General features: G+C 40.5%; 1 protein-coding gene across 3 annotated transcripts in view; it reads left to right on the top strand.

Moving 5' to 3' along the window:
• The window catches only part of cab39 (calcium binding protein 39), a 70,096-nt gene extending 57,265 nt beyond the window's left edge, over positions 1–12,831 (top strand). For all 3 annotated transcript variants that reach the window (XM_008106305.3, XM_062976543.1, XM_062976544.1), the window contains exons 5-9: positions 1,705–1,873; positions 6,573–6,632; positions 8,310–8,375; positions 9,320–9,463; positions 10,494–12,831. In XM_008106305.3, the coding sequence (XP_008104512.1) occupies positions 1,705–1,873; positions 6,573–6,632; positions 8,310–8,375; positions 9,320–9,463; positions 10,494–10,682 (628 nt within the window). In that variant the 3' untranslated portion in view covers positions 10,683–12,831. The remainder of the gene's footprint in view (positions 1–1,704; positions 1,874–6,572; positions 6,633–8,309; positions 8,376–9,319; positions 9,464–10,493) is intronic.
• The last annotated feature ends 466 nt before the right edge of the window (positions 12,832–13,297 follow it).

The following is a 13,297-nucleotide window of genomic DNA, read 5'->3' as shown; positions in this document are numbered from 1 at the left end:
ACCTAATCTGCAGTCCTCTACATCGCCTAGAATTGTAAAAATTGATACAATCTGCTTATATCTGTACATCTAGCCTTTACTAATACATTAACTGTGCTTGTGACTGTGCTTGTAAGGAAAAACAAACAAACAGATCGTGATGATGAATTATCGTTGTCTGTCTTTATGCAGAGCAGGGATAAACTGCTTCAAGTCTGGTGGCGGGGACATTTCTTTCTGAATCCCCTTGTAAATCCTCTTGATTAAAAGAAACAATTAAAATGCTACTCTTCTCACTCTTGCACCACTAAGTGTTTGGTGGAAAAATCTGTGGTAGGATGGGCCACTGGGGCTCTTAAAAGTTGACCAAGAGGCACATGCCTACTGTATGATGTGCATTGCCTATAGCTGATTGGGAGAAACAAAAGAGGAATAGACCTAAAATACACAGTGAACTACACAGTAACATCCAAAATTAATGCTAAACATAACTCCTGGTGCATATATATACGTAACCATGCATCAAAACAGCCACAAAGAGGAGTCTGGAAGTTTTTGCTTGTGTTCTCTATTTAAGACAGTTCACTATACCATTCAGAAATAAAAAAAAGATATAGCTGAAATATACCTTTGTATGAAATTTCCTGAATTGTCTTTGTGGATGGAGTTACTGTTGCAGAAGCTTGTCTTTGGAAATGTCACATCCAGAGTTGTTTGTATAGTTTGCTGCACAACTTGGCCTTTAAACAATGGCCATTTGTCTTTTGTTCACCAAGCAGGATTTAGGAATAGAATCTTATGCCACAATTTCACCCCATGGTTTTTTAATACAACTCATATCCCCATAGTTATGATAACACCATTTCTCCAAGCTTGCCTAAATAAATGGCAATTCATTGTGTATACTCCCTGCCAGATTGCTGTTTTCCTCTCCTTATATCATCTGCATTGTTCCATCAGAGCATTATGCTTGACATTTTTGTTTTGCATCCTTTCACAATGAAACAAAAGTGAAGCTTCAGTGTTTTAGGTCTGTTTGGAAAACAGATGTTTGCCTTTGTTTCGTTCCAAAAGGATATGAAATCTTGATGTCTCTTTTAAAAATCTATAAAGTCAGTTTATTAATGCGAGAAATCACATAATTATAAGCATTTGTCAGTTTAAAAACACTTTGGAAGCTTTTTATGAAATGGAAACCAATTATTTTCCTTGACTGTTTTTTGTCACCACAGTGATCAGAGTTACAATAAATATTTGTATATTTTAAATTGTATTGTAATGCTTTTGATATTAACTACTTTGAGTCTCCTTAAGGAGAGAAAAAGCAGGATATAAATAACAGAATAATAATAAACAGAATAATAATAATTATCCATCATCTCCTTTCTTTTATCTTTAAGGAAAGTCATAGGACATAATTTTGTGATTCCCTTAATTTTTATAATAGTTCTTATTCTGGGAAAGTCACTCTTTTTTAGAGTAAAAGCCTTCATTTCCTGACTAGGATGCTGCTGTATCCCAAAGCACAATTGTAAGATCAACATGAGCACGAAATATATGAAATGTTACTTATCTGTTCGAACTCTTTACTCCACTTATCCCAGAAGGTCAGTACTGATAAGAGTCTACTAAATTCTGAGGTCACTAAAAACAGGTAAAGGAAATCTATATGATATCTTGCTATGATTGCATGTCATGTATTTATGTTGATTTATCATTTCACAGATATGAGTCTCCAGAAATTGCTTTGAATTGTGGAATCATGTTAAGAGAGTGCATCAGACATGAACCACTGGCAAAAATAATCTTGTGGTCAGAACAGTTTTATGACTTCTTCAGATACGTGGAAATGTCAACATTTGACATTGCTTCAGATGCATTTGCCACTTTTAAGGTAGTGTGGTCTTTTTAAAAATAACTTCTTATTACGTATTAAGCTTCGTCCACTAACCTCCAGAAAGACTACAACAGATTAAAAATATGGAAATTGCATAACACTAGCCATTTTATGCCAGCAAAGATAACAGCTATAGACTAGTATTAATAAAATTATAGTAATAACATTAGGAGGGATTTTTTTTAACCAGAAAAGCTTGTCAGAACATGGATTTCTTGTCCAGAAGACACAATGCTTTGCAAAAGTATTCAGCCCCAGCATTTGATTTTTCTACATTATGTTGTGTCATAACCTAAAATTGAAATGGATTTAATTGGCAATGTTACCACTTGATGTACACAAGATACCAACGTTGTGAATGAACATAAAAGGTTATTGTAGCACACGAGCTAAGCAAACAAAAACAAACTGGCATTAGTAATTTCTTTAAATATTCACATGTAGCCATATACCATAGGTGATGCCAGATAATTTGGACTTGTACATAGTGGATGAGATAATATAAGGATGTTACATAGCCAGCCAGACTTAGTTATTATTTATTATTATTTCCAGAATTTATACCCCGCCCTTCTCACCCGGGGGGACTCAGGGCGGCTTACACAGTTGGCAACATTCAATGCCAAGAACACAACAATGAAACAAAAACAGTACACACAATCAATTAAAACTATAAAAATACATCATTAAAATACATTATAAAAATTAAATATGTAAATATGTAAATTAGCTCCATTTGTCTAAAAACCTCATGCTTCAGCCTTCAATCGGACCATGTCGACGTTATCGTATGACTCGTTAAAAGCTTGTGCACACAGCCATGTTTTTACAGCCTTTCTGAAACCCAGAAGAGTTGGGGCTTGTCGGATATTTGTGGGGAGGGTGTTCCACAGCCGGGGAGCCACCACCGAGAAGGCCCTGTCCCTCGTTCCCACCAGCCGCGCCTGCGAGGCAGGTGGGACCGAGAGCAGGGCCTCTCCAGATGATCTTAGGGATCTAGCTGGCTCATATGAGGAGATATGTTCGGATAAGTAAATTGGGCCAGAACCGTTTAGGGCTTTATAGGTCAAGACCAGCACTTTGAATTGGGCTCGGTAGCATATCGGCAGCCAGTGGAGCTGGCTTAGCAGGGGGGTGGTACGCTCCCTGTATGCCGCCCCAGTTATTAATCTGGCTGCCGCCCGTTGTACTAGTTGGAGCTTCCGGGCCGTCTTCAAAGGCAACCCCACGTAGAGAGCGTTGCAGTAATCCAAACGAGCTGTAACCAGAGCATGGACCACCGTGGCCAAGTCAGACCTCCCAAGGAACGGGCGCAGCTGGCGCACAAGTCTTAGTTGTGCAAAGGCTCCCCTGGCCACCGCCGAGACCTGGGGCTCCAGGCTCAGCGATGAGTCCAGGAGGACCCCCAGACTGCGAACCTGTGTCTTCAGGGGGAGTGCGACCCCATCCAGCACAGGCTGTAACCCTATTCCCTGTTCAGCCTTACGACTGACCAGGAGGACCTCCGTCTTGTCTGGATTCAATTTCAATTTGTTGGCCCTCATCCAGTCCGACACAGTGGCCAGACACCGGTTCAGGACCTGAACAGCCTCCTTAGTGACAGATGGGAAGGAGTGACAGAGCTGGACATCATCTGCGTACAGATGACACCTCACCCCGAAACTCCGGATGATCTCTCCCAGCGGCTTCATGTAGATGTTGAACAACATGGGGGACACTACTGAACCCTGCGGGACCCCACAAGACAATGGTTGTGGGGTCGAGCAGGTGTCCCCCAATGACACCATCTGGGTACGACCCTCCAGGAAGGACCGGAGCCACTGCAAAACAGTACCTCCGAGACCCATCCCGGCAAGGCGCCCCAGAAGGAGACCGTGATCGACGGTATCGAAGGCCGCTGAGAGGTCCAGCAGAACCAGCAGGGACACACTCCCCCTGTCCAGTTCCCGGCGTAGATCATTGACTAAGGCGACCAAGGCTTTCTCGGTACCATGCCCCGACCTGAAACCAGACTGCGCCGGATCTAGAAAATCAGTGTCAACCAAGAATGCCTGGAGTTGTGCGGCCACCACACGTTCCACGACCTTGCCCAAAAAGGGGAGATTGGAAATAGGCCGAAAGTTCTCCAATTGAGTGGGGTCCAGTGATGGCTTCTTCAACAGCGGTTTGATCACAGCCAATTTGAGGCTCGCTGGAAAAATGCCTTCCCGAAGGGAGGCATTCACCACCACCTTCACACACTCGGTCAACCCCCCTCTGGCTTCTCTCACTAGCCAGGATGGGCAGGGGTCTAGGATGCATGTGGTAGCCCTCACCTCTCCAAGCACCTTGTCCACATCCTCGAGCTCAACCAATTGAAAAGAATCCATCAAAATGGGACAAGCAGGTGCTCGTGTTACATCCTCGGAAGCTGCCGTTAATATGGTGTCAAAGCCAGAGCGGATCAAAGCAACTTTGTCCGCAAAGAACCGAGCAAATGCTTCACAGCGGGCTGCCAAGTTGTCAGGGATCCCGTCTTGGGAGACGGGATATAACAAACCTCTGACAACTCGGAACAGCTCCGCCGGACGGTTCTTTGCGGACGCAATATTAGCTGCAAAGAAAGAATTCTTTGCAGCGTCTGTTGCCGCAGCATATGTCCTAAGATAGGAACATAGCTGTGTTTGGTTTGACTCGCTCGGCTCAGAGCGCCACACGCCCTCTAGTTCCCTCTTCTTTCGCTTCATCGCTGCCAGCTCCTCAGTGAACCAAGGAGATGGTTTAGCTCGGGTACTCGAGAGGGGACGTTCCGGAGCAATTGTGTCTATTGCCCTAGTCGCCTCCTTGTTCCAGAGGGCGACCAGAGCATCGACAGAATCACCAGCCAAGGTGGCGGGAAACTCCCCAAGAGCCGTCAGGAATCCATCCGGATCCATAAGCCTCCTGGGGCGGACCATTTTTGTAGGTCCTCCACCCCTGCGGAGGTTGGGGGGGCGCAGTAAGTCTAAACCTGACCAGGTGATGGTCGGTCCATGGCAACGGAGCGATGGTGAGCTCCTCCACACCGCCACCTTCCTCCCATCCCTGGCAGAAAACCAAGTCAAGTGTGTGCCCCGCTCTGTGGGTAGGGCCAGATACTAATTGGGACAGCCCCATGGTTGCCATGGCGGCCATGAAGTCCTGAGCCGCCCCGGAAAGAGTGGTCTCGGCATGGACATTGAAGTCCCCCAGCACAATGAGCCATTGGGACTCCAACGCCAGGCCCGAGACCACCCCAGCTAGCTCAGGCAGGGAGACTGTAGTGCAGCGGGGTGGTCGGTACACTAACAGAATCCCTAGACTGCCCCGGCCCCCTACCCTCAGATGAGCACATTCAAACAAGGTTGACTGCGGGATGGGGCACCTGGTCAGGGGGATGGACTCCTTGTAGACCACTGCAACCCCTCCTCCCCTTCCTCCAGATCTTGGTTGGTGCTGCACGGTATAGCCTGGTGGACAAAGCTGGGTGAGATTGGCCCCCCCAGCCTCGTCCAACCAGGTCTCCGTTATGCACGCCAGGTCTGCCCGCTCATCCAGGATAAGATCCTGGATGATCGCTGTTTTTCCGTTGACAGACCTGGCGTTCAACATCACCACCCTCAAACTGGAGGGACCGCCAACCTGGGCACCCAAATTTACTATATCAGGAGGCCGTTTTAAATCTACAAGCACTCTCCTTCTTTCCCTAGGCCGAATTGGTTTATGCCTCCCTTTCCCGTATCTCCCCCTCCCCTGGATTACTTCGATGGGGGCCCCTCAGCCATTGGTTGACCACCACCCCCATTACATGGTCTGTCATTGTGGTAACACTAGCTATTAGCCTAAGCAGTGATCTAATTTATTGCTACCTGCTCTCTCCCCTTTAAAGATAAAGATAGTTCTCTCCTCTCCCCCACTTTGGGAGTTATAATGTGTTCTGGGACTCCCTCCCTTCTCACCTTAAAGGTTGTAAAGTGACACGTGCTAGAGCGGGGAGCTAATTCATCCTTGGAGTAAAAGGGGATTTCATTGGGGTCAGAGGTAGTAATGGCTTATAGTCAAAGTGCAGAAGAATATTAATTATGCCGCAATGTCCATAAGTGCTCAAGTGCATCGGCATAGTCCATTAACACCCTTCCCGCCCTCCCACCAGCCCCAACCCTTAACTAACTAGTTCTGTTAATATCACTAGAGATAAAAGAAGCAAATGCAGACAAAGAGCTGTGCTTATTGGATGGTTGAAATGTCATCTCCACTTACTTGTTCACCTAATACAGTGAAAGGACAAACACTCAAAATGTTTCTTACAAGTATTCTCTCCCATTTCCAAGTCAGCCCTAATTTGGTAGTAGAAACAAAGTTTAGCCTCAGTTATCAGTCCATTGCTTTAACTTAACCCTTTCTCAATGGTGGGGCAGGATTATATATTTTGTTGTCACATTGTAACCCACAGTGGAACATTTAGATCAACTGAATAAGAACTAAAAGCATTATGTGATCTACAGATACTCACTAAATATTCGTGAGATCATAATTATATTTGTCATACTTTGAAAGGTAAATACATGTATTGGATCCTAAAATATGGAAAACATATTTTTTCCATATGCCTAATATGGAAAAACATTATTTCCACGAGAAAGGGAAAAACTGTAACAATAGTATATTTTTAAATAACAGTAAAATCTTTTGTTTGCAGGATTTACTTACAAGGCACAAGTTGCTGAGTGCAGAGTTCTTGGAACAGCATTATGATAGGGTATGTATTTCTGTTTCTGACATAATGTATCAGAAGTGTTGGTATTAATGATATACTAATAAAATATTTCCTTTTATGAATATTCTTCCATTTGATGAAATCCTGAAGTGAAGTCCAAATTGAAGCTGATTTCCAAGATGTCTTAGATGACATGGTGCTGCTCCAAGGTGGACTGAATCAGAACACTTCAAAAGATGTATTTGTTGGATTGAGGGGCATGGAGTCATGCAGAGAACTTAAGGGCAGATTGTTTAGTTATGAAACTGGTAGCTAGTCACAGTAATGTGTGTATGTGTTTTCTTCAGTGCGACCACCACAATCCGCATGTTTTAGAAGAGACTTCAAAGTTGTAGGGATGATCTAGTGTTTGGTGCTCTTTGCTATTTCTCCTTTCCCTAAGCACAAATGAATGTTTTGTAAAGTCTGTGGAACATTCACCCTATATCATCATGTCTAAGTCTAAAAATCAGTGTGAGTACTGCACCTTACCACTTATCAAAAAAGGAGCCATCCCTTCCACTGAGTAGATTAGCAAAAGCCAAGAACTTAGACTGTTCCAGAAGAACCTAAAACAAGGACCTAGACCCTCTACTTTCTCCACTGCATTGCTGCTTTGCTCTTTTTGAACCTGAGTGGGGAAATGGCGGTAGCCAGGGACGTCTAGTCTCCTGAGGCAACATTGGGGCTTTTCCCCTCTCCATAGAATGACATTCAACTTATCTATAGGTCATGTCAAAATCCATAATTTTGACCCCAAAACCTGTCCTTTACTTAAATGTGTGCTTCCTTGGAAAATACTGGATATTAAACTGTTGGCATCTCTGCCATTGTATGATCTGCCCCATTCACCTATATCACATTTCCCTTTCTGCCAGTTGAACAGAAATAAAAATCATAAATCTTTTCATTCATCCAGTGTACATTTAGAGGGAAAGGAATATTGTGATTTTTTTTGAGCATCTGGCCCCCTGAGGTGGCATTAGTTCCTTTTCTCCATTCACTGTAGTACATTAGTTTTCCATTGAATGTTGATGGCAAATTGTAAATGCAAGCTTTTTTTTTTTTAAAGAATTCATCAATAACAAAGGATACAGAGTGGGAAACAGGGTTTTTAGGCTGCACTTTGCCTACCTCTGTTCTAGCCTCTGAACCATTCTTTCTAAAACGTCATAGATTTTCTGCCTTGAATACCAGTAAAGTGAATGTATTTTTCATTCATTCATTCATTCATTTATTCATGGATACAAAATCTTTGGGTACTTAAGTCCCATTGTATACAATGGAGTGGTAAAATGGCATCCCATATATAAAATTAAAACAACTCCACTGAGTGCTGGAGAGAGCCTGAAGATTGGTGAAATCATGGGAGGCTACAGTTGTGTCTGTCTACTAGAAATGTGCACGGTATTTGTTGCATTTATTTATTTGTATTTCCATTTTGTACCGTCCATTCGGATGGCATGAAACAGAAAGGTCCCCCCGAAACAAAAATGCAATTAAAATGAAAAACATATATATATATATAACATTTTAAAAAGCAAAATAATTTAATTTTTAAGTCTTCATTTCTTTTTATTTCTGGGTTTCATAGTTGTGTTTCCAGGTCAGTGAAATCATTTGGATCAGACTATTGGATAGGTGGGAAAGTCCTGATTTTTATTTCCTTTCTCCGTTCAGTTCTTCAGTGAATATGAGAAGTTGCTTCACTCAGAAAACTATGTGACAAAACGACAGTCTCTTAAGGTAAAAAGATACTCCCTGCTGGTATTAGCCTAACTTTAGCACTGTTCTTGGAATGATTCTTTTCATTGGGTGGTGCTAGCCATTTGTTTGCCTCTGCTTACAAGAATTTGAAGAATTCATGCTTTAGGAAACCAGTATGTTAAACCCCATTTAGCTTTTAGTACAGTTTTTACACCAAAAATATTCCACAGATTTCTACTAGTGATGATATTGTACAGCTGCCATGGAAAGTTCCTTATTAAAGAGAATTTCAGTATACAGATCCTTCCAAATTATTAAGTTCTGTTTATTAATAACTCTTATCTTTAGTTGTTAACAGCTTTGTCAAAAGCGTGGTTTGTGTTTAAAAGCACTTTTTAAATAACATGTACATGCCCATCATCTTTTTGAACTGCACACCCAATTTTTGTGCCAATTCATCTGTAAGAGCAAATATTATGATCACTAAATTCAAGGTGTGAAAACCGCTATGCAGAGGAGCCAACCCAGGTATCACAGATCAACCTGCAACAGATTTGTGTAGCATGCTACAACTCACTTAAATTTTGTAGATGATCAGAACTTTATTGTTTATAATGATGTAAATAGAGAAGTCTCCATTACCTTTATCTACAACCACCAACCCCCCCCCCCCCCACACACACACACTATGCTCTTTCTTGTCTAATCTTAAAAGAAACTTGCACACCTATACCCAGATCTTCCTTAAAATCATCAAAATGAACCAAACTGCCCTCCACTGGTCATATAGATAGCACAGAGAGGGAACTTTATTATAATGACATCACATAATGGCAGTGTCTAGCTCATGCAAAACAAAAAATAACTGTAGTCTAATACGTTTCTGAATGTAACTTTTGCTTTTGTTAACGGTTGCTGGTGGTGTGTTGGGTTATGCAAATCTTTATGAACCAAAAAGCCTCACACCATTTTTATTTCTATAGCTGCTTGGTGAATTGTTGTTGGATAGGCACAACTTTACAATTATGACAAAATACATCAGTAAACCTGAAAATCTCAAGCTCATGATGAACCTTTTACGAGACAAGAGTCGCAACATTCAGTTTGAGGCCTTTCATGTCTTTAAGGTAAAAAAAATCTTTTAAACTGTATTCATAATGATGTTCAAACTTTTAAGGATGTCTACTAGCACTAGCCTACTTACACTTCAGAATGCAATAATTAATTTGCTAATTCAAAAGCAATGGAGAGGCAATTTTGTAATACAAATAGTTTCTCTATTAGCTTGGTTACTCTTTTGCAGCTAGTCTTGTTTTGAGGATAATGTTTTTTGTTGAAGTCCGAGTAACCTGGATCACTTAACAATTCCTTAAGGTTTTGTAATGTCAGATAATACGCCCACCTTTCTGCGTGCATTTGTTCTTTGATTATAATAATGACTGCTTGAACACATAGTACAATTTACGCAGTAAAGACACTGTGTCTTTCTAATAGTTAAAATTTTTTAATGGATGCAAATACATATTTTCAAAAATCTACACAATTTTATAAATTGTAGTAGACTTTTGGCAGACATTTATTCCATTAATACATGACATTCCTGAAAATAATAATCCATTATGTAATTTAAGTGGATTTGACCCTACGCACTATGAAATTACAGGCCCCTGGTGGCACTGTGTTAAAGCGCCGAGCTGCTGAACTTGCAGACCGAAAGGTCCCAGGTTCAAATTCCGAGAGCGGAATGAGCGCCTGCTGTTAGCCCCAGCTCCTGCCAACCTAGCAGTTTGAAAACATGTAAATGTGAGTAGATCAATAGGTACCACTCCGGCGGGAAGGTAACGGCGCTCCATGCAATCATGCCGGCCACATGACCTTGGCGGTGTCTATGGACAACGCCGGCTCTTCGGCTTAGAAATGGAGATGAGCACCAACCCCCAGAGTCAGTCACGACTGGACTTAATGTCAGGGGAAATCTTTACCTTTACCTACTATGAAATCACATGCCAATAATTATGCATGTATTGCTTGTGGCATTTTACTACATTATAGGCTTGTCTTGTAATTTTATGTTAAGTATAAATCTGTATTCCGCTGTTAATGGTGCCCAGTACATTAACTGAATATTTCTTGCGTTCATTCTCCTCCTTTTTGCAGGTGTTTGTAGCCAACCCAAACAAGACGCAGCCCATCTTAGATATTCTTCTAAAGAACCAGACCAAACTTATTGAGTTCCTCAGCAAGTTTCAGAACGACAGGACCGAGGATGAACAATTTAATGATGAGAAGACCTATTTAGTTAAACAGATCAGGGATTTGAAAAGACCAGCACAGCAAGAAGCTTAATCTCCTATAAATCCCTAAAATATTAAATCCAAATTCAGCATTTGCTGTTAGATATTCAGCATCAGGCACTCTTATCAATTCATGAGGAACATTACTGCTAATCTGCTGTTCAGTGAACAGTGTTTGTTTTTCTCTCTTTATTTTTTAGTCCAAGTTGACAAACCTAGCTGCTGCTTTCTTGCACAATGTGGACTTTTCTTGGTATTTGTGTCTGAATTCAAGCACACTGCTTGTTTTTAGAAGTCCGGGGGGAGGGGGAGATGATTGGCTCATGAAAGCAAACCTATAGATGGTAGTTTGGGATAGGAGAGAAGGTGTTAGAGTAGTTTAAGTGATGGGGTGCATGCTTGCAAATCTGATTCAATCCGTACGTTTGCACTTAACCTTGTATGAGATGCGAGCACAATGTGATCTGTGCATATTTGGCACCATAGTATAAGATTGTATGCCTTGATTTTTTTAAAAAATGTGCAGTGCTTTATTTGTAATCAAAGGGGATATGTATCTTAAGATGTGAGCTTACTGGGATGAACAGTTGTCTTGCAAATAAAACTGATACAGAAACATAGCAATTTCTCAAAGAGTTAAATCTCCAAGTTCATAAGGAAAATGTATATATGCCTTTCACTGCTTTATAGGGTTTTTTGTTTTTGTTTTGGAAAGAGTGATTTTTCTGAGAACTGAGTTGTAGACTTGGAAATATGTTATAAGGGTTTTTGTTCATCTTACTTCAAAGGCGTTTCAGGCAGTAGAACTTAGCAGTGACACTTCGCATTTCATTTCAACAACGCTTGTTGATTTCTTTTGTATATAACTCCTAGGCTGCTCATTTCTTTTAAACATGATTTAATTTGTACAGCAGAGGAATGTTAATGTATTAGTCTGTAACTTTTACCTGATACTGAGTTTTGCAAAATGAAAGCTCATTATAATGGATCACATGAAAATGCTGATTTCACATTTCTTAAATACTGCAGCATCAAAAGGAAGAGAACCCCCTTTTTCCTGCATTCTCTGGTCTAATCGGGTGCCATCCCTTAGGATAGACTAATACATAGTGCTGGAACCCACTAACCTATATTCTTCAGTGTTGGCCTTATCCATTTATATTAGTGCTGTATTCAGCCAATTACAAATTATGAAGATTATGCTAAATTAATATCAGTTTGTTTTTCTTGTGGGTATATAGAGAACCTCTCTTCTGTTCATATAGCTAATATTCAGTATGATAGTTGTGACAGTAAGTAACATACAATTGCCCTTTACATCAGAACCCATAATTTCATAACTATCTTTATGTCAATATCTTATTCCTTAATGCTGCAAACTGTCAGTATTTATTTTTTAAAAGACTGATTTTGCACCACTTTTGTTACTGTGATCATAACAAAAATGCTAAGTGTATCTAAACTATGTTATCAAAATTGTATCTATTAATCTAAATAGTAGTTCTGAAATCACAACCAATCAACCTTACAGATAAGGAGTATGAAAGTTCAGATTCTGCATGATTGAACCTGACTGAGAATGCTATAGAATTATTTATTGCTTTCTAGCTTCTTTCTTGTTAAATTATTTCACCAATAATTAAACTAATCTTCTGATTGACATTTTAGCTAATTTTTAAAGTCTTCATGAAGGAAGTAAGAAAATATCTCCAGCAAATGTGATTCTGGTAATAATGGATATCTCAGCATTGTCATGCTTTCTTGGAAATCATACATAACCTGTCCTTTGCAAAGTGATTCAAATGTCTATTGAAAGAAGAATCTGTAATCGCAAACCTCTTAAATCATTCACATAGACCATAAAACTGGCCATGAGATATTGTAGTTCAGTACTCTGTCCTTTTTTATATTTTGGTTTATCGTAGTTAAGAGGAGGAAAATATTCCTTGGCAAGTTATTCTCCATTATGTGTAAGGCTTCCATTTTAGGGGGGGAAAGTAGAAATGCTAAACGTTCTGTATGTGTGTATATAAAGAAGTTAAAAGATGGGGTTGGATATTGGTTTTGCTTCTCTGCTCTTTGGCATGGGGAAAGTGGCTCAAACTTTTTAAAAACATTAATCCTTGGATTGTTGGCATTAAAAAAGTTGTATTTAAGACCATTTGATGTGCTATTCATATTAAAAAACTATTGTACTGGAAGTGGTTTCTTATCTGCGTGAAAGGCTTACAGATATAACTAAAAGTTATTTAATGTGAGTTTTTTAAAATGATGTATGCAATTGTAATTCTTCTTCCACAGAAGCATCTCATTCTTTTAAATGAATGCATTTCTTATTAGAAAATCTGGCTGGCCCCATAATTTAAATTGAAATAAAATTTTCAAGAAACACAATTGTGTGTTCTATAATAATTATAGAGGAAAAAAGGTTCACCTAATATTTCTGTTAAGAGGTATTTTGAACTTCTGTGCACCCTGTGAACCATAAAACTTTGCCACTGCATTTAAAAGCTCAGTGCAAAAAGCTTAACCAGCCAGACTTCTCAGCCTTTGCATGCTAGTATTTCATAGAACATAGAGTTGGAAAAGGCCCCAAGGACCATGGCAGTCCATTCCCCTGCCATGCAGGAACACACAATCAAAGTAGCCCTGGCAGATGGCCATCCA

The sequence above is a fragment of the Anolis carolinensis genome, chromosome 3, assembly GCF_035594765.1.
Source record: "Anolis carolinensis isolate JA03-04 chromosome 3, rAnoCar3.1.pri, whole genome shotgun sequence".
Classification (NCBI taxonomy): domain Eukaryota; kingdom Metazoa; phylum Chordata; class Lepidosauria; order Squamata; family Dactyloidae; genus Anolis; species Anolis carolinensis.
The sequence above is the reverse complement of the archived record's forward strand: the minus strand, read 5'-3'. Positions and strand labels throughout refer to the sequence as shown.